This window comes from Dreissena polymorpha, chromosome 3 (assembly GCF_020536995.1).
Source record: "Dreissena polymorpha isolate Duluth1 chromosome 3, UMN_Dpol_1.0, whole genome shotgun sequence".
NCBI lineage: Eukaryota > Metazoa > Mollusca > Bivalvia > Myida > Dreissenidae > Dreissena > Dreissena polymorpha.
In genome coordinates, this window is record NC_068357.1 from 95,749,280 (window position 1) to 95,769,209 (window position 19,930).

Genomic DNA, 19,930 nt, shown 5'->3' on the forward strand with positions numbered 1-19,930 from the left:
AAATTGTGAATTAAGCGCATGTTATATTACACTCGTGCGGCCGCCATCTTTGGCATGGTTCAAATATCAACACATAGTGTACCTACAAAGCCACTAATAAAGACACTCAGTTTACGATAAGGACTTTCATCCTCTGCTTTCTGGTATAATAAGCAGAAATATTATTAGACTGTCAACTACATTTTTTTATTTAAAGTTGTGCGTATGCTGAATTGAAATAAGATATTAAATTGTATATAGACAAATTCGAACAAAGTAATTTCTCTAAACTAAAAATCATAATAAAATCATGTATGTAGATTTTTTTTAAAACCGATTCAATGCTTAATGACGTACGCGGAAGTTTAGTTTTACGCAAATTTGTTTTGACTGTAACACCGGTTGCGCAATAAGTGTATGCTTTTTCGGATATTCGAATAAAAACGGAATGCATAGTCAATAAGGGAATGATACAAGAAATAAAGTATTATGAAGTTTAAGAAGAACAATTTGTAGCCCCTAAATAACACAGTTAGAATCGACCATCAATCCTGCGACTACAATAATCTTTTTTATCGCGTGTTTGTAACAACATTCAAGAATCTCATTACGGAAAACAGTCAATACTTCCTTATAACTGAAAATGTTTGTGTCGCAAGTACGACATGTTTAAAACGGATAGCTTTCCTTCAAATTAAGCGATTTGTAATTGAATATGTCATCATATATTTAAAACATGCCATCAAAGTATAGGTGTTATATATAAAATATAATCAAAAACGTTGTGTACGTTTCATGCTATAATTAAATATAAATCAGAAAACTTTAATTTCTTTTACTTTTATGTAGTGTTGTTTGAGATAATTTACTATATAGAATTTTTGATGAATTTTAAAATTTTCATTCACGACGCGCTGATACTTCTTAGTCGGTTCAAAAGCCCACATGAGCTTATGTTTGTATATGTTGCTGTCTTGCCGACTTTAAATAAAACTTATCTCATCTTATCTTACTTCTGAACCATGTGCGGATGTTGGTGCACCTTGCCGCACGTTAATATAATACTTGCATTTTTGTTTTTCGCTTAAAATATATTTCTCTCTGACCAATATGATTCGAAGAAAACTAACATTGCGTTGTTGTTGTTTTTTATTTATCCGAGATCTTATTATTATTATTAACTTTGCCGATCTCCTGAAAGGTTACATATCACTATATAAAGCTTAGGCCTATAACCGCTAAAGTAAATACTGTTGGATTTATGTACCAAAAATCTTCCGGGTTTTTCAAAATCAACAAAAAAAACATGACATTTTAAAACGTCTGCATTAGTTATCAAATTTTAAAGTGTTTGTTTGTTCTCCATTTTTTGAAGCTTTTCTGCATAGCGCTGGGCATCACACAAGCCATTCTGTTGAGCACAACTGAGATATTTGGTTTCAATAAATCAGCAAGGAATAAAGTTCTTAGCCGTGTTATCTATTTGTTCTGTTGGTTTACTTTGATGAGACATACACAAACTTGCATACAACTTTAAAGAGCTTATATCCTTAGGGCAGTGTACAGTAGCAACTAGATTAATTATTCATTACCATGGTTTCCTGTTTATTATGTAATTAATAAATTGGCTGTTACTTATTGTTCCATGATAATTGTATAATAATACGCTAGTGCAAAAGCAGCTTTGTTTATTTTTAAAGGTAGTACAATTTTAGTTAAAAGATATTGTATTGAACAAACTGAAAATAATGCTGCATCATGCTTGATTTTCATACATGCATTAAACGGTTTATAACACATAATTCATTGATTCCACAGTTTGAAAAAGAGAAAATCACTTTGTAAGCATATGAACGTTAATATTCTTGTAAGTTGATGACAGTGATTTAGTATTCCGTATTGTATTACTTAAATGATGTTAAGTATCGCCATACATTACCAAATAACATTTTTATCATACCACCGCATTGATATCTGCCTGATATAACGTTGCCTGATATATTTTTATATCATGGTCAACAGGAAGTTCTTATATCAGGAATACGGACAAAACCCCTCCCGCATAAAACCCTCCTGTCATTTTCATAGGGTGCGGACGAAAACCCTCCCATGAATAAACATGGGCGGACAAAAACCCTCCCATGAAAAAAAACGGGGGAGGCCCCTATAAAACTGACGGGAGGGTTTTTATCCGGGAGGTTTTTGTCCGGCATTCCTTATATCAGTCAATGTTTGGAGTTACGTGGGATTTGCAATCAAGTGAACAATTTCTATCAAAATGAATCAGGTTCAACAAAACAAACAGTTTGATACCAAGAACGTACATATTTATTCTAGTTTAAAGTCATAAATCACAAAAACGTTTATTTAAAAAAAAATCTCCACAGACCGCACTACAGGAGTTAAATTACGTCATCAATGGAACAATAAATCCTAAATATCGATAAAGTCATTGCACTCGCAAGTGTTGCACACAAAGTCAAGACAAATGATAACTGTATGCTAATCCGCCACTATTTAAACAAACGATTTAACACGCTAATGTCATGATTGACACCCATCATCAAAATGTCAATGTCAATACGCATCTCCAAAATGGCGTCTCCAAACTATTCGGTGAAGTGTGTTATTCGATTAAATTTGTTGCTGCAGCCTATTCCTGATCACCCATTTCAAGACGTTGATAATTAAAGCGGGTATACTCTTCCCATTCGTAGTGCAAACAACTTTTTTTTCTCTCAACGATGTTTAAAATAAGCGATTATTCGTGTCGTCTTTTCGAACGCCGATGCTACATGTATGTCAACGTGTATAAGCCGGATCATCAAATTCAGCGGGGATCCGTACATTTTAAACATATAAAAATGGATTGTTTGCAAATGTTTAGGAAAATATGGTATGATAAACAGAAAAACAGGTTACTGTCCCATCGTTTGCGAGGCTTAGAATAATATAACGGCTCGGCAAGCCTCGCCGTTATATTATTCTAAGCCTCGCCTGATATATTACAAAACGATGGGACAGTAACCTGTTATTCTCGTTATACACTTGGGGACTATTCTAACGCATCACTTTTCAAACTTGATTATCTCAGTAATGAGTGAAGATATTGATTTAAAATTTTACATACGATCATTTGACTACATTCTCTGCAAGTTAACGATAAAATCATTCATCCGTGACGATTGGACTTTTTAGCACGTGGGGTAGGTGTGGTTCCATATTTTTGTACGTGGAAATTGTGAAACGCGATATAATTCTAGTTTTATTTCAATTTAATTATTTTAGGTGGGTTTTTACACAAGGAAAACATAAAATTAATTTACAAAACAATATAGCTCGTATGAATATTCAGGAGCGCAATCGCGCACTTAGCATTTTGCAGGCTACCTGCTCCACTTGCTAAAGCGTCAGATCGTCACGTATGAATGATTTTATCCAAATATTGCTTATTATGATAACATGTGCAATTTTTAATAAAAATATTTACTCATTACTGAAATATGTACGTTTTCAAAAAGTTGCGTTAAAAAAGAAAGAAATTGTAGTAAAACGCGATATAGTATATATACATGGTATTCCAATTTAATTTCAATTTCATCATTCTAGGTGAGTTTTTGCACACGAAAAACATAACATTAATTAAAGAAAAACAATATGGCTCGTATGAATATTCAAGAGCGCAACGGCTCAATCGGCATGTTGCAAGCCGGTCAGTTATTAAGACGTGTACGTTTATGCGTTTTACTTTTCACGTTGTTATTATTTAACGTTGTACGAATTTGCACATTTGACTTTTGAAGGGACGTTTGTAATTTTTTAAGTTTTATAGTTTGTTGTTTTTCAATTTCAGTGAAATTTTCAGGAATTATCAGATATGTGTTGATTTATTCTGAGTCCAAATTTCAACACAATCCATACACAACAAAAGGAGCCATATTGATATAATTAAGTGATGAGTTAGAAAAGTCTCCTAGGCTAGTGTATATCCAGAGGTGGTAATCTCGTGATAGCAAAGATGGTGACGTCCATGCCGAGACAGTTATTTTTCGCTATTTTATATCCTTCATAACTTTTGTTAAATTGGTAAATGATGCTCACTTTCCAACCATATCAGTTTACATGTGATAAGCGTTTATTTCGTATCAAAATTCGTTTTATATCTCGACTTAACTCCCCGCAAATTGTCTTAGTGGAGCTTTAAATTGGTCATCCGGCTAAGGAATTTCGTAGCGAGTTAAGTCGGGAAAAAGAGCGAATATCAACACGAAATAAACACTAGTAACTTTCTTGCTTATATAGGTTGAAAGTGAGCGGCATTTAAACAATAACTACAAGTAATAAACGGTATAAAACGGCGAAACATATCTGCCTCGGCATGAACGTCACCATCTTGACTATCACGTGATTACTCCCTCTGATATCTACTGAATGTACTGAACATCATGCACATGCTTCTGCTAATGGCTGAGCATAAAATCACAATGAGAAAGACAATGTCAGACTGACATACAAATAAGCTCATAGTATTACTGATATATCTTTGTGTGTTCCTTGTGTTATTAGAATGTATAAATAAAAACATATGGATGAAATAACATTATGTTTTTGTTTACATTCATATCTTAAATATACAGCTAAATACTTCCAAGTGTATGCAGTTACTACTGTTATTTATGAATTTCTACAAAATTGCAAGTTTTGTAGTGGCGACGGAATTTAAACAAGGCGACACAATTTTGCGAAAGAAAATAAAAACTCTGTGGAATACCTATACCTATGGAATATTCCACTTGCAAAACAAGAATGCTGTCCTTCAGTTCCATATTATTATACATCGATAATATTGACAGTCAAAATTTATTTCAAATATTATTCTGATAAGCCATGTTTAATAAGTTTATGCTAGACTCAATAGCTTTAGACAGCTTTGGTGGCATTGAGGAATAATTCTTACAATCTGTTTCCTGAGTAGGACTAGTATTTGGTGTATTCAGTTTGATCTAAAGAACGCTTCCATTTAAAGGATAAAAACAGACAGCTTTAAGTCGCTAAGCGGACAACATATCCGCTACGCCACATCCACCAAACTATTTTAAATTATAGAGGCTACAAAGCACACAATTATAAAATGTTAGATCTAAATGCTTGGAAGATTTAAAACGATCCATCAAGCAAACAAGCATGTTCATTTATTTGGATGCGTTAATTTTCTTTTAAACAATTAAAATGTTTAGGTCACAATAATGTCCAAATTGTATTACAATACATGGCTATCAAATAAGATTGTGCCCGTAATTTACGCAGCAACTGTTATCATATTACACATGAAACGTATTAATAAGTTTGATAGTAAATTGTGGCTTTATCAAATAATACCAGATCCACGATTTTACTAGTATGTTTTTGTAATTTCATGTCTAACCCCTGGACAATAAAATATAGCATTCTCATAACTTGCTAAAATCTTTACACGTGGATGCATATAAAACAATAAAAACACTTTCCGGTTTTATTCGAGAAAAAAAACTGATACAAATTCAGACATCTAAATTGGCTAAACATTCCGGTACGCAGATTCTAACATATTAGCCAACTGCTTGAGGGTTTTCCAGAGACTGTTGGTATTCCTCGATGCTGAAATGAACACACCACATAAAGTTGACTTCTGGGCTTAAACGCTTAATAGTCTGGTATATGTTTAAATGGTATATTCAGCCTTGATAAAAAACACTGCCATGAACATATTGCAACGGTTAAGAAACGTTTTAAGTTCAAAGAAAAGTATAATTTCAATCAACCTTTTATAAGAGTGTTTTTACATCCATCAAGCATAAAGTAATGAAAATGAAAATGGACAATTGTTGGTTATTCGATATTTACTATTTATCTAACTTCCATAAAAGTTGCGTTAAGTATTAACTATTGGCCATTTAGCACATCCTTAAAAGAGGAATATACAAACAAAAGGAAAACGCATGCCTCCCTATATTATACTATAAGACGTTAAATCAAAGCAACGGCAACTCTGTATGTACAAAGTCATTTAAACATTATTACCGAAACAATCATTTTACTTCGTGAAACTAGGTAAATCAATCAAGTGTGTTAACATGTACAACACGTTCAAATATTCATTAATATTAATTTACAAAAGTTGGTGTGTTATGTGTAGTCCTAGTATAATATTTAAGTGTTTACAATTTAGTTATGTATCACATTTCAAAGTATATTTAAAAACGATTAAATGCTATGGCTTTATTGAACTTGACAGTTGGAAAGTGTATATTAATAAATTGTGTACACACTTCAACCAGTTGAAACGTGTGCCAAATTTTGAGAAAATTTGTATTAACATTTATTATTCGTGAATGAAGGAAACATGCTAACACTACTGATAGGTTTTTATTTTCGCATCTCAAGTGTCTTTGAATATTGCTAATTCATTGGCATGGTTTCGGATTTACATTAGCCCCTATACTGGTAGCTTCGGACAGTCCGGTATGTTCGGACGTTTTAAAAATGACGTAAAATCGAAGGTATAAACGCGACGTCGCGAGCCAATCTTCTGACAATATTTTGACAAGAAGACACACTGTCGTATTCCAGTAAGAAAAATCAACAAAATGCGCCGTAAACAGGTAAGAATTAAACAGTTTGTGTAAGAAAAACATAAAACGAACCTATTTATCAACGGTCTCCATGGCGAAACTCACAAATTTATCAAGAAATCAACAAAAATCGTCTGCCTTATATCCGACAGGGAATTCAGCAAAGGGAGACAATCATAATATTATGATTATGCGTCACAACCAATAGGCGCTTTAAATAAATAGAGGCCCCGTATGGGGAAGTTTTATGCGTGTAAATTTTATGTTGCAAATAACGTCATCTGGTTTTCAATTAGCGGTCAATTAGTATAGTAGTAAAGTTTGATATCATATTTTAATGGATATCTTGTACTATGTATTACCCTTTCTTTTAGCCGAAACCATCGAAATATCATGGTAAATACAGGGGATACAGAAAAGAGGCACTTGTTCTGGCTGTCGAAGCTGTCCAAAAGGGATTGTCGGTGCGGAGAGCAGCAGCACAATTTTGTGTGCCACGGGCCACCCTTGCTGATAGAGTATCGGGACGGATAAGTGGTACAGTAACCAAGGAGACACTCTTTAACCAAGAGGAGGAATTGAGGTTAGTGGAGTATTTAGAGTCACTGGCACAGCTCGGATATGGGGCCACTAGAAGTCGACTCAAAGATTTGGCTGGGGATTTAGCCTTTAGCCTTGGTAAACGGGGAAAGAATAAGCCTTTAAGCAACGACTGGGTCTCGGGATTTTTACAGAGATGGAAAACACGCCTGTCATCTGTTCACCCAAGTGCATTGGAATCTTACCGTGCAAAGTATGCAACTCCGGAATCGGTGGATCATTATTTCAAAAATCTTGAAGAAACATTAAAAAAGTATGACTTATTAAACAAGCCAGAGTGCATTTACAATTTAGATGAGACCGGTATCCAGCCAGAACATCGCCCCCCTAACATTATTGCCCCCACCTATGAAAAGGCGCAGTCAGTTACATCCCCGAGATCAACAACAACTACCGTAATTGAGTGCGCAAATGCTATGGGCAATCACGTTCCACCTTTCTTTGTTTTTAAAGGGAAACGGGAGAATCCCGAGCTTATGAAAGGTAGCTCTCCGGGTTCAAGATTTTGTATGTCCAACTCTGGGTGGTCAAACAGTAACGTTTTAAAAATTTATCTTGAGCAGCATTTCATTCCGAACGTCCGACGTGGAGAGAATGACAAGCAACCGATATTGCTTCTTTTTGATGGGCAAAGTTCTCACACATCCACTGATCTTATTGAATGGGCCATTTCAAAAAATATTATCTTATTTGTATTACCTGCTCATACATCACACATATTGCAGCCATTGGACGTAGCTATTTTTGGCCCCTTTAAAGGTCATTATTACAGGGAATGCGCTGCATTTATGCATAGGCATATGGGTAGATCAGTCACCAAATACGACATGGCAGAAATTGCGTGCACGGCATATTTGCATGCAATGAGTCCCTTAAATATTGTATCGGCCTTTAGAAAGACGGGAATATACCCCTTTAACCAACAGGAGATTCAGGCTGAAAAATTGTTACCATGTGAGACTTTCAGGGAAGACACGCCCTTACAGAAGGTGATTGCAATGAAAACTGGTAAAGAGGCAGTTGATAAATACTTCGAAGACAAGTACAACCGTAGAAGTTCTAGCCCTATGTCACCAAAGACAGGTGTTCAAGTATCCAAATGCACTTGCAAAAAGGCCATATTCAAACCTAAACCCAGTGGAAAACAAATAACCGAGGACACTTTCTTGCAACAGCTGTACGAATACGAGCATGCAAAAGAAACCCGTACTGGCACAACTGCAACGAATCCGAAGAGTCCCCAACCATCGACAAGTGGAGTTCACAACAACTCCATTGACATTGCTTAAGCGATAATGACATTTCCGATGAAGACTCTGAGGTTTGCTGTGTATGTAAGAGTTTTTACCCACCATCGGAAAAAAATCCTTATCTTAAAATTGTTAATTGGGCCTATTGCGATAAATGCAGTCATTGTGTGCATCTATCTTTTTGTCACGAGAAACGAGTCATAAGGAGAGGAGACACGTTTTTGTGTCCCCACTGTGTTTAGTTAATTAATTATTGCGTTACGTGTTCTCCCTTATCATGCTTTTCATATTGTTCTCGTCTTAACATTTATATAATCGTGCGTAGTCTTTTAAACGAGAAACATAAGTACCAATCTTAAAAACATCAAGTCGGTAGGGATGTGTGTATAGTTGGGATTGACGGCAAAACCATACACATATCCGTACTGTTATCATTTTTCAATTTTTGCTGTGTAAAATCTGAAAAGGATATTGTCGTTTCAAATTATATATATATAAATAAGCAGGATAAGGGAAGTTAGATACAGTTAAAATTTATATTACGACACGGGGTCTCGATCGAAAAGGATACTAGTCCGGTTTTATCAGCTCGACATGTAAACGTCATTTGCAATTGAGACCGTCGAAACGTTACTGACGTTATATTTATTTCTTCATGGTTATATCACAATTGTACCTATTTATTATTCGTTTGAGCCCATTTTGGCATGTTAATTGTTTTAAAATGAAGAAGACACTCTCCTTATACCGTTGCACTAAAAATCAATGTAAATCCCCCTTCGAGAGCCTCATGCAACTTCACAACATCCGGGCGTCCGAACCTACCGGTGCGCCCAAGCGACACAGAGAGGTCAAATGGGTCATTCTCTATTTTTAGTAAGTAAATGTCTTCGGATTGTTCTGATGAAATTTCATGTTGTTGTTAGTTTGTTTATTGTTCATATTTCAATAATCCTGCACTTTTTTTGCTACTTTTCGCTTAATGCCAATACGCATGCGCCAGTCGTATAAATAAAGTGTCCGAACCTACCAGTTTCCAGGCTATACAATGTCTCCCGCAAAAAGTTTTATTAAGTTTTCTTAAGACGAACTCATAATAATTATATGTATAGTTATACATAATTTGTTTTATATTTTTTTAAAGTTATATATAATCATAATAGTTATCACAAATAACCTAACCATATATATTGGCTTGTTGTTAACTCTCGCTAAGCTTTCGATTTTTTTATGTTGAAAGAGCTTATATTAGTTTTATGTATGAAATCATTTCGATAAAACATACATTATATAAATATTACATGTCTGACAGGGTGACAGTAAATTTGTCAACTTTAGGAAATACTGTCAACCGAGGCGAAGCCAAGGTTGACAGTATTTTTCCGAAAGTTGACAAATTTACTGTCACCCTGTAAGACATGTAATATTTATTTTATTATACCGAACAAACTATTCAAACAGGAACAATTTATATGAACCATGAACAATTTTAATATTCAATAATTGTATTTAATTTCAGCAATGAACAACCATTAATATGTTGAGTGGTTCAGATTGTCGGGCCGAGCAAAATTAACTTCGCTTTATTCGGCACCGACCTAGTAATCGATGTATCCCATCAATTTTCTGAGTCGTCAATTATTTCTTTAGAAATATATTGCCGCCCCAGCTTTCCGTATTCTATTTTCATCACTTGATTACGCAATTTATGACGTACTCGTGTGACTTCATTTCGGTGACGAAACATTTTTTGACAACAATATGGATGTAGTGTTTGTTTTACAGTAAAATATTTGTTTAAAGCATCGAACGAATCCAAAACGTATTTCGGATTGTGTGTTTGTCATGCATAACACCTTAACAACAGACACTGGAAGTGTATATCGTTGTAATTTTATTGTTATTAGCATTGGAATAAAGTTACCATTGAGGTAAGCGTGTCGTTCATACTAAATTGATTTTTTTATGACTCTTGTCAAAGCTTAAATAATGGCATTAATCTATTCTATAGCACAATTTTTAGCTGCAATCGATATTTTAATTATCCAAATACAACGGAAATGCAAAACTGCGTACTGCGCATGCGCGAATGTGACAGCATATTCCATAATTGTTTACCATTCCGCACGTGATTGCTATGGTAGCGGGCGACAGTATTTTTGGACAGTAAATTATGTCCGCTGGGTCTGACAGTATTTCTATGTCACGATGGCCTATGGGAGTTTAGCATTGTGAATAAAAGTGAGGTATAATAAAAGCAAAATAAAAAATCCAGCAGATGAAACCTGTTTGTTTACATCATATAGCAAATTAATTATATGAGTCATGTTCTCAGAAAACTGGGCACAATGCATAAAGACCACACAGGCTTATCAGGGACGACACTTTTCGCTTTTATGGTATTTTTAGTTTCAAGGAAGTCCCTCCTTACCGAAAATCAAGTTAAGGCGTAAAGTGTCGCACCTGATTAATCTGGGACGACACTATACCCACATGCATTAAGCCCAGTTTTCTCAGAACGCGGCTCATATTAAACCACTTACTTGATCTCGCAAATTGCGTGGCTTTGGGCATCACAAAAGTAATCAGCCCAATCCATGTTGAAACCACCCCACAGAATAAGGCAATCTTCGTTGGAAGTCTGAATCTCGTTCGTTGCATGGAAACTAGAATAATTCAGCAATTGGTGATTGGTGTACCATCTCCATTGTCCCTCCACCTCCTCGTCAATTGCACCAGTCCAGAAGGAGTTTCGTGTTGATTTCGAATGATCATCTTCAAACGATAAGAAACCCTGACCATATCCCAAGTTTAATAATTGAGCAACGTAACATATGAGTGAGATAAATACATTGGAAAAATTCTAAGCAAACATTATTTTTTTAAGGAATATTGACCTCAAAAGGCACAATTGTAACCCATAACGTTTTCATATATCGTATGATTCTTGATCTATTGCTGTTGTGTACCTTTGAACAATCTGCGAGCATGATCTTTGATGAACATATCTTCCTCTTTTGTCTCCACCGTTACCAAGTGTGCGTGGCTGTGTGACTGACAGAAGTGCTGCAATAACCACGTGACGTGAGTTTTCTTCTAATGTATTATAGAAACAATTAGAGACAATGAAGTACAAATAATTAAATTCAATACTTACTCAAGACTTTATATAACCTTTGTATTGACCATTACTTTAGAGTCCGCAATCACATGTGTTGTATCTAACAACGGCCTCGGGCCAGGCGACGTTTGTCTCGTCTGCAAATAGATAGCAAGAATCTTCGTAGACAACCCAGGTGTTCGGACAGAAGGCCCTTGCTTGAGCACCGTCTGTAAACAGAAATGCTAATGCTGATTTTATTTTACAAGGAAAGAGTCTCTCAGTCATACTATTCAGACGCGGACAATGTGTAATGTAAAACTTAAAGGGGCCTTTTTACAGATTGTGGCATGCTTTGAAGTTCTTACAATAAATGATTTAAATTGATCAATTAAAACATTAGAACTCAATCTCGTCATTTAAAAAGAGGAAAGAAAACAAAGTAAACCCCAACTGGGCTCGACCCATTGGCCCTTGGAGTTAAAGGTAAGCATATAAAACACTCTGCCAACCTCGCTCATATAGTGAGAAATTCATTTTATATTTTACATAAGTAATCCTCGTTAAGTCACACTATAACGATAACAACGGAACTCTCTAAATTACTCAATCGTTTTGCGTTTGTAACGCTTTACAATTTTAAGGTTTTAAAATCGTCAAAAGATGCATGTATTAAATAATATAGAGCACAGTAACTGTTAAGTATTACTGCTTCTCCGAAAATATTACAACGTAAAGGAAAAATTGCAAATCTGAAACTTTCATTCTCAAGTGTTGTCAATTTTCCAAAACGTGAAATGGTGGTCTTTAACAGATCAAATAAGGTAAAACAAAATGACCTAAGCTAAATGTACAGTATAGCCAATAGTTCGTAAGTTGAAAAAAAAGATATTTGCATCAATTACAAAAAATAACTCAATAACACAAATTTAATACTTACCTAACAACCAGACAAAAGAAATGAGTCCAAATGCAAAATTTAGAATCATCTTTGATGAGTGTTTATATGACTGGGAACGTCAACCTTCGATTTAACAAAGTGGTATTGTGTCTTTATAACAATTTAGTCATAAGATAAATTACGAAACTGATAGTGTTAACGTGCTAGTATGACTGGCTTTATTTATACGTGTTTCTTATCATGTGGCCAATAGGTATTCCACACAATGAGTAAATAGCGCATATAGAAATAAAGAATGTACTGCAACATACAGGATTAGTATTAATTGTGATTTTAATACTATTTTAACAAAGTGTAAAAATTAACAAATCTTATTTCGGTTCATCCTCAGCGCGATCTACTTCGTCTCTATTTATTAGTTGGCTTAAAGCATGCGTTTCCAGATTCTCTACAAAATCAATCAGTCGCAATATCAGGTTTTATTGTCTAATCATATCACACATTGAATACTAATTGTGTACAAGTTTAAGGACCTTATAAAACAATGAAAGATGGAAAACTATTTTGAAATTGAAATTAAGAATAAATCCACAGATCCTGTATGCGTATATGCACTAAAATTATTTTAATGTAATTGAATAAGTCAAATACTAGTATTCAATATGTATTTATATATATTTTAGTAATGTGTGCATCAATTGATTAATAAGCTTTTTCAGTAATACAAAAACAACCTATTGAGCACATACTTGTGTATACGTATGCATCATTTACATCCAAACTGATAAAAAAAAAACTTCCAACTTAATCAGAAACAGAAAACACGCTTTGAAAACGATAATTGTATTCTTCATATGAAGGTTTTGCGCTATATGCAAATTCAAGTTCATTTCCTGTGTTAAGCATTTACCAGGCTTAATTCGTACTTAGAGTAATTGCAGTATTGCAGCATAAAATGGTATTGCACATAAATAAGGAAATGTATGTGAACGAAGCCAAAGACAGAAACATTCCTTTTATTTCAATCAGTTAAACGCTGACATTATACCAATACAAATGCGCATTCTAGCCGATGGGACCTGCATTCTCAAGAAAGCTCATGTAGTTCTCGATCCTGTAACGAAGAGGTGAATTCAGAGTATTCAATACAATTCATTGTTGATCGTCAGCATTGGCATGGTGAACTATCATCGCATAGTTGTTTTTCATAAGCTTCAAACAAAACTGCATTATTTTTGCACTGAAGAGCTTTCATCCCAATCACTCTACTATATAAATAGCAACAATATGATAAAATGCTGTAGTATATTCGTGTGACCAAGTCGAATTTATAGGAAGGATAACTTGATTCAAACAAAGTAGTTTTTACATAATGTAATGTCTTTCCATGAGTATTTGTGTAGATTTCTTTTGAAATACAATCCTATGATAAGAACGGTCAAAAGGAGAAATAATCATGATCTGCGGACGCATTCAAAATACACGAAATATACACGAAATATATGTAAACGTTTGTGCTGGCAAGTTGCGTGCCTTTTACGCATGAAACGCGCATACAGTAAAGAATATCACATGCATCACATGTTGGTGAAGACCCAATAATGTGGAAAAGCAACACAATTCTAGCACAACTTGCAATAAAACAATAGGACACTTTTAAGAAAAAGCTTACTCAATTTCACATATTGAGTAGAACATCCAAATTCAATAAGTGTATAAATCTTAAACTAATGTGTGTTAATGTAATCGTAAGAGCATACTCAATTTCACAAATAGGGTGGGAATTTGCTCCACAGAAGTCATCAGCCCATTCCATGTTGTAATCTCCCCAAAGAATGAGGCAATCTTGGTCCGGGCTCTGGCTCTCAGCGACGTTGGCAAAACTTGTGTAGTTTAGCCTCTGGTGGTTGGTGTACCAGACCCAATTACTCTCCACCTCGTCATCAGAGGCTCCAAGCCAGAAGGAGGCAAAAACGTCATGAGCGCCAGCGAGGTGACCTTAAACCGACCAGATTGTGGTAAATGCACATACAAAATACAAGAGATCAATATAATACGTTGGCATGAAGTTTCTGATCATCAACGCTTACTTCATGCTAAAAACAATAAGATAAAAAAAACTCGTCAAATCCGATAGTACACTTCATGAGTTTGACGCAGCTGATATATAACAGAAAAGGGACATTATCAAGAAATGAATTAAGATGGCTAAGTTTTATTCATTTTATTACTATAGTTTTATTCTTACGGGTACCTTTGAATAATTTACGAGCAAACTCTTTCAGGAACATGTCTTCATCTCGGGTCTCCACCGTTGCAAGGTGTGCATGGAGGTGTGACTCACAAAAGTGCTGCAAGTAACCAAGTGATACATCTTTAGATTAAAAGTCATGGTGTGAATTTAGTTTTTAGTAAGCAGTCTCATATTTGCTTACCGTATATGGGCTTCATCTCGAAAGATATACCGCATGTACACTTTATTTGGGACTACATATGCGGTATGTTGCCCATGTTAGACCCAGTATGTTCCCAATAAATACGCACTGAAGCAAGATAGACGATGTGGGCAACCAGCAAGTAAGCATAGGTGGGTCCCAACACGAATGTACATATAGATACAATACAAGCAAGCTAACCTGAAAAAATACATGTATGTATCAAAAATTATATACAAAATCTAAACAAGCAACACATCAGGTTCTAGAATAGAGGTCTATATAGGTAATTCATAACAAGCTTAAACGAGGCACAATTCAATTCCAACTCTTCTCTAGTCCAATAAAAAGCGAAAATGCCCACAACAAGTTTCAGTATAGCCAGCTCACGTGAGTCTCACAGGGTAGCACGCTGGTTTATAAACAACATGCACGCCATTTCGCCAAGATATAATGTCATGGCCAATTTGTCCACGTAGTCCAATCAAGACATCCTATAAGAAAGTCATGCCAGACCAAAAGAACAACGATCAAACATTTTTGTAGCAAACTAACAATGATATATTGAGAGATATGAATGTGTTTTATATATCATCTTTATATATTTGTTAGTAATGACATATCTTACAATGGCCGACGTCCAATCCACTTTGATCTCGTCTGCGAACAGATAACACGAATCTTCGTACACCAACCAACCATTGGGACAGCAGCCACGTGCTTTGACGCTCACTTTAAACAATATTTTCAACTTAAATGTACATGTTGACAAATAAAGTATAAGTTTACTAAAAAAAACATAAAACTATTTAATCTTCATTAAAAATCTTTTTTCGGCATAATTGATCTAATTAAGGGAAACAAACTTAATTTGGTAAGTCGATACAAGTGTGTTTGAAAACCTGACAGTTTATACATCGATTGTTCTTTCTTAATAAGTAAATGTATTATTATTCGCGTAATCGTTATCGTAAATTTTATACTTGACTTACCCAGCAGACATACATTGATTAAGACTAATGATCCAAGCAAAAGTTGTAGAGCCATCTCCCCTCTGTTGAAATCGGAATTAAAATAAAAACTTCCGTTGATCATATTTTATCTATATATGACTTTCTTATCTATATAGGTCCTTATGTGCCTGGCATTTTTACCAGTTTATTTTGACAGGTTAGTGTAAATCATGTAATGAATACTTGTAATTTCTTCGAAAACGAAATCCTCAATGCCATTTTATGTTGTTGTTTTTTGTTATAATATGATGCAATATTTCCATTTGACATTATCAGAGTAGGTAATCGCTCTGCCGTTTCAATTATTTGAAAATGGTCCTAGCTGTAATACTCAAACAGCTTATACAGGCACTTAATTCTGGGTTTAGGTAAACCTGACACATTATTATGTCGCTCTTTCTAAATGTTTTTTCGATTGAAACTTTACACATGTGTTTGGGATCAGTGTGTGAGGTCGCTGACCAATCTCCGTATCTCTGACCTGGAATCGAGCAGCAATTATGAAACAATTGGTGTAGTAAAAATTTGTGTTAATATTATCATGCAATATCTCCGTATAACTGTTTTACAATATATATTCAATTCAGCATGTGTTCTGGGGTATTTTTACGTCAATTACCAAGATCCAGAACGCTGGCCTGCAATTAAACAGTATTATCCCCCTGTTTGTACGTAAAAATATGGTTGAGGTAAACGCGCGACATCCCCATACCACTGTTTCGACACACATGTGTTCGAGGTCATTGTATGAGGTCAATTACCAAAGTCCGAAACTGGAACCTGCAATTAAGCATTATTATGCCCCTGTTTGTACAGTGTACTTGGACACTTAGTGAATGTAAAACTGCAATATCTCCATATAACTTTTTCTTTTTTCAAATATTCATTTGAAACTTCACACATGTGTTCGGGATGATGTGTGAAGTCACTGACCAAGTTCCATTTACTCTGACCTTTCAATCTAGTAAAATGATGCTTCTTTTAGTACTTGTAATATTATGGTGAAGTTTGAGTGCAATTCATCCATATCTCTATATTTACCAAATGCTTTGTCATATTCTCATATGTTATGCTAAAGTATTTCAGCCCTTGGACAAAGATTGTAAAACTTCACAAGCTCCAGAGATTATATCCAAAATACCGACTCTAATGACCGGTAAACTATTTAGGTCATGTGCAGTTGATTGGTCACTTAGTTGGAATTGAGGCCAGTAGTAATTACCAGTAGTAGTTATGTTTGTTGTTTGTGTTGTTGTTGTGTTGTTGTTGTTTTTTTTGGAGTGGGGGGTCGCGTAAACAGTTCTCGGTCTCATACAGGTATGTTAGAAACATTCTCGTGCAGTCATAAAGTTTACCAATACTATATGGATTTGTATTTCTTATCCAAAATGCTAGTTATGCTTCTTAATAACTTAACGCGAGAAAGAACGTAACAACTGGTCGGTTGATTATGTATAATAATCATTCAGTAATCCGTAAGAATATCCGTAAAAATATCCCTAGCTGCAGATATTTTTTCAAGCGATACTGCACAGGGCTCGCCGTTAACGGCAGTTCGTGTGTGTATGTTTAGAATTGCATAAAGTTTTCCCCGCCTGTGCTGCATGTTTTGTTTAATACTCAGAGTGATTCTCAGAACTCTTACCTATTTAAATTTGAATAGACTCACGAAATTTTGAACAATTCTTTAATATAGCTGTAATTTCCCGCTATTTGACTTTTACTGAAAGATTTTCAAATTTCGGTGTGGTCGTGTGCTATGGAGGAAAACCGGAGTACCCGGACAAAATCCCCCATGTACGGTTTGCGACCACTTACCAAGCTGACATACGCCGGGAGCTGAGATTGAACCCGGGTCGCATATGTGTACAGCGCAGTAGTTCGATTATCCGGAACAACCAATATATCAGTCCGGACAACTCAATGAGTCTTGTAGTCCGATTGGATAAGTGAAGAAATTGAAGGTGATTTTGCCGATTTTACTAACGTACGTTGTACTTTGATGCATTTAAACGATAACGCATACATAATAACAATATCGTGTGCTGTAAAGAAGGGAGTGAATTCGTATAGTTCAATTCATAACAATGTTGCGGTTAGTTCCCTTACATTTTATTGAACAGCGACCTGCTCGCATGCGATTTATTTCAGGAAGATATGTGTATGCATTGTTGCCAGAGGACACTGATTCCGGTCTCATCAATTTTGTTTGTTTTGAAATTAGCAACAGTATTCGGTTCAATATAGTAATCTGAGAGTTAAGATTATGAGTCAGGTTGCATCGTTGGTTAGTTTTTATCATACTGAAATATTGGGGGACACCATTAAAATACATTTTTATAGTCGTGCAATGGTATAATATTGTTTGTTACATTACTGGACAAGTTGATTTTAAGGTAATGTCGAACATGCACAAACGAAGTAACAACCATGTGTTTTTATTTGTATACTAAAACATCAAACACAGCATTTTTCAACTTATTTATTGTCATGTTTATTGTAATGACATTGTTATTTTTCTCTCTCTATATATATATATATATATTTGTACACGTTTGACCAATATGATATGTGTTTGCACATATGATGCACACACTGATGTGAACACATTTTACAGAACATCTTATTATAAAGTAAACATTTTCTTGTTAATCAATATGAATAAAATGTGAAACTGGGGACCGGTAATGGGTAACTTGAGGCTGTTCTCTCAAGTATCGGAAATGATTTCTATGGACGCTTAGCGTTTTCTGTAATGCAAATTATGCTTTTATCTTTTTAATAATTCTTAAGTGATCGTTTCGCTTATTAAAAATATTATCGACTGACGAATTTGCACAGGGTCGATAATCTACCAAAGCCGATTTTGTTAAGTGCCGAAAGAGAAATATAATTAGGTCTTCGATATTTTCCAAATCTTTACAATTCTTTCAATTTGTTGTGAATTCCTTAGCATTCAACTACCGAACAAATCAATGAAAATCATAAAGCTATTATGCTATTAAGTTTCCGTCAATGAAACTGTGTATTGGTATGCTTGGATATTATAAAAAAAAGCCAACATAATACTACCTATACTTGAAATATTGAGGTAAAGGATTTGATAATATTGTGGTAATCACGTGAAATACGGCTTTACATGTAGGCATTTCTTTAATCGTATTATTATTGAATCTGCGCTTAAAGTTTAGGTAGCTATCTGAAGAAGTTAGAAAAGTGTCTCAGCGGTGAAACAAGAGGTAAGTTTTAGGCATTTATATTAATGTTAATAATGTAGTCTATTTAACTAACTTTTATTCGTGGAAAATACTATTACACTCACTTTAATAAATCGTAAATAGATTTTGAAATTATAATTGCAATGTAACATAACATGAATTATTATGCTATTAATTTATTGATATTTCATTTGAATTTAAATTTGGCATCCGGTCAATAAAAAACAAAATTGTCTACTTTCTATAACAGTCATTAAGATCGCGCACGAATTCCCTACAGTGAACCTAGTTCAAAGCCTCGGAGACTCTGGTGCTCACTTTATCGTACTTAGTGCGGAATACTCCATTAAATAAGCCCGGCCGCATCCTAGGTCAGTAGCTTTTTCGTACCAGGTTAGTAACGTATACTGATTTGACGAAAGTGGACGATAATATAAAATAATAAAATAAAAGTATAGCTAACTTTACACAGCCTCTTACTCACCAAAATTAATTTTCTGATTCTGTATAACACCGTCCGGGTCAGTAAGAATAAGTGTTCGTAATATTAAGGTATGTTTTATTCGTTATTGTTCTTTTTTTGTTGTTTTCACCCTGTGTAATTTTGCTCGCAACTTGTGTTATTTTCTGTTGGGTTCGATACTTTCTGCTGGTGTGAAACATTAAGGCATTCAAGAATTTAAATAATATCGCCAGATTGACGTAAGGTATTTTTGGCATTTTTCGAGGGTAATTTGATTCAATCGCAATTTTGTGATGAACACCATAATGTGTAATCTTCTGAAACGCACTTCTGTGTCAACCTGCCTTTGGTATGAACACC

General features: G+C 34.8%; 2 protein-coding genes across 3 annotated transcripts; both read right to left on the minus strand.

Moving 5' to 3' along the window:
- Positions 1-5,480: 5,480 nt before the first annotated feature.
- Positions 5,481-12,647, minus strand: LOC127875403 (perlucin-like protein). Of its 2 annotated transcripts, none has more exons than XM_052420462.1 (5): positions 12,481-12,647; positions 11,667-11,770; positions 11,410-11,506; positions 10,984-11,215; positions 5,481-5,616 (listed from the first exon to the last, which is right to left on the minus strand). In XM_052420462.1, the coding sequence occupies exons 1-5, from the start codon at positions 12,527-12,529 to the stop codon at positions 5,568-5,570; spliced, it is 531 nt and encodes a 176-aa protein (XP_052276422.1). In that variant the 5' UTR covers positions 12,530-12,647; the 3' UTR covers positions 5,481-5,567. The 2 variants fall into 2 exon arrangements, with proteins under 2 accessions (XP_052276422.1, XP_052276423.1); XM_052420463.1 differs by having other exon boundaries at positions 11,667-11,698; positions 12,481-12,638.
- A 794-nt stretch (positions 12,648-13,441) lies between these two features.
- Positions 13,442-16,022, minus strand: LOC127875404 (perlucin-like). Its single transcript, XM_052420465.1, has 5 exons — positions 15,869-16,022; positions 15,505-15,608; positions 14,696-14,792; positions 14,202-14,439; positions 13,442-13,555 (listed from the first exon to the last, which is right to left on the minus strand). The coding sequence occupies exons 1-5, from the start codon at positions 15,969-15,971 to the stop codon at positions 13,507-13,509; spliced, it is 591 nt and encodes a 196-aa protein (XP_052276425.1). The 5' UTR covers positions 15,972-16,022; the 3' UTR covers positions 13,442-13,506.
- Between the last annotated feature and the right edge of the window lie 3,908 nt (positions 16,023-19,930).

Bases quoted from the DNA above. Each gene is read 5' to 3' on its own strand.
- LOC127875403 (XM_052420462.1), bottom strand. From the start codon at position 12,529: ATGATTCTAAATTTTGCATTTGGACTCATTTCTTTTGTCTGGTTGTTA. The intron at 11,771-12,480 runs GTAAGTATTAAA...TTCTGTTTACAG, and splicing joins TTCTTTTGTCTGGTTGTTAG to ACGGTGCTCAAGCAAGGGCC. The intron at 11,216-11,409 runs GTACACAACAGC...TATCGTTTGAAG, and splicing joins TGCTCGCAGATTGTTCAAAG to ATGATCATTCGAAATCAACA.
- LOC127875404 (XM_052420465.1), bottom strand. From the start codon at position 15,971: ATGATCAACGGAAGTTTTTATTTTAATTCCGATTTCAACAGAGGGGAG. The intron at 15,609-15,868 runs GTAAGTCAAGTA...TATTGTTTAAAG, and splicing joins AATCAATGTATGTCTGCTGG to TGAGCGTCAAAGCACGTGGC. The intron at 14,793-15,504 runs GTAAGATATGTC...GGTTACTTGCAG, and splicing joins TGGATTGGACGTCGGCCATT to CACTTTTGTGAGTCACACCT.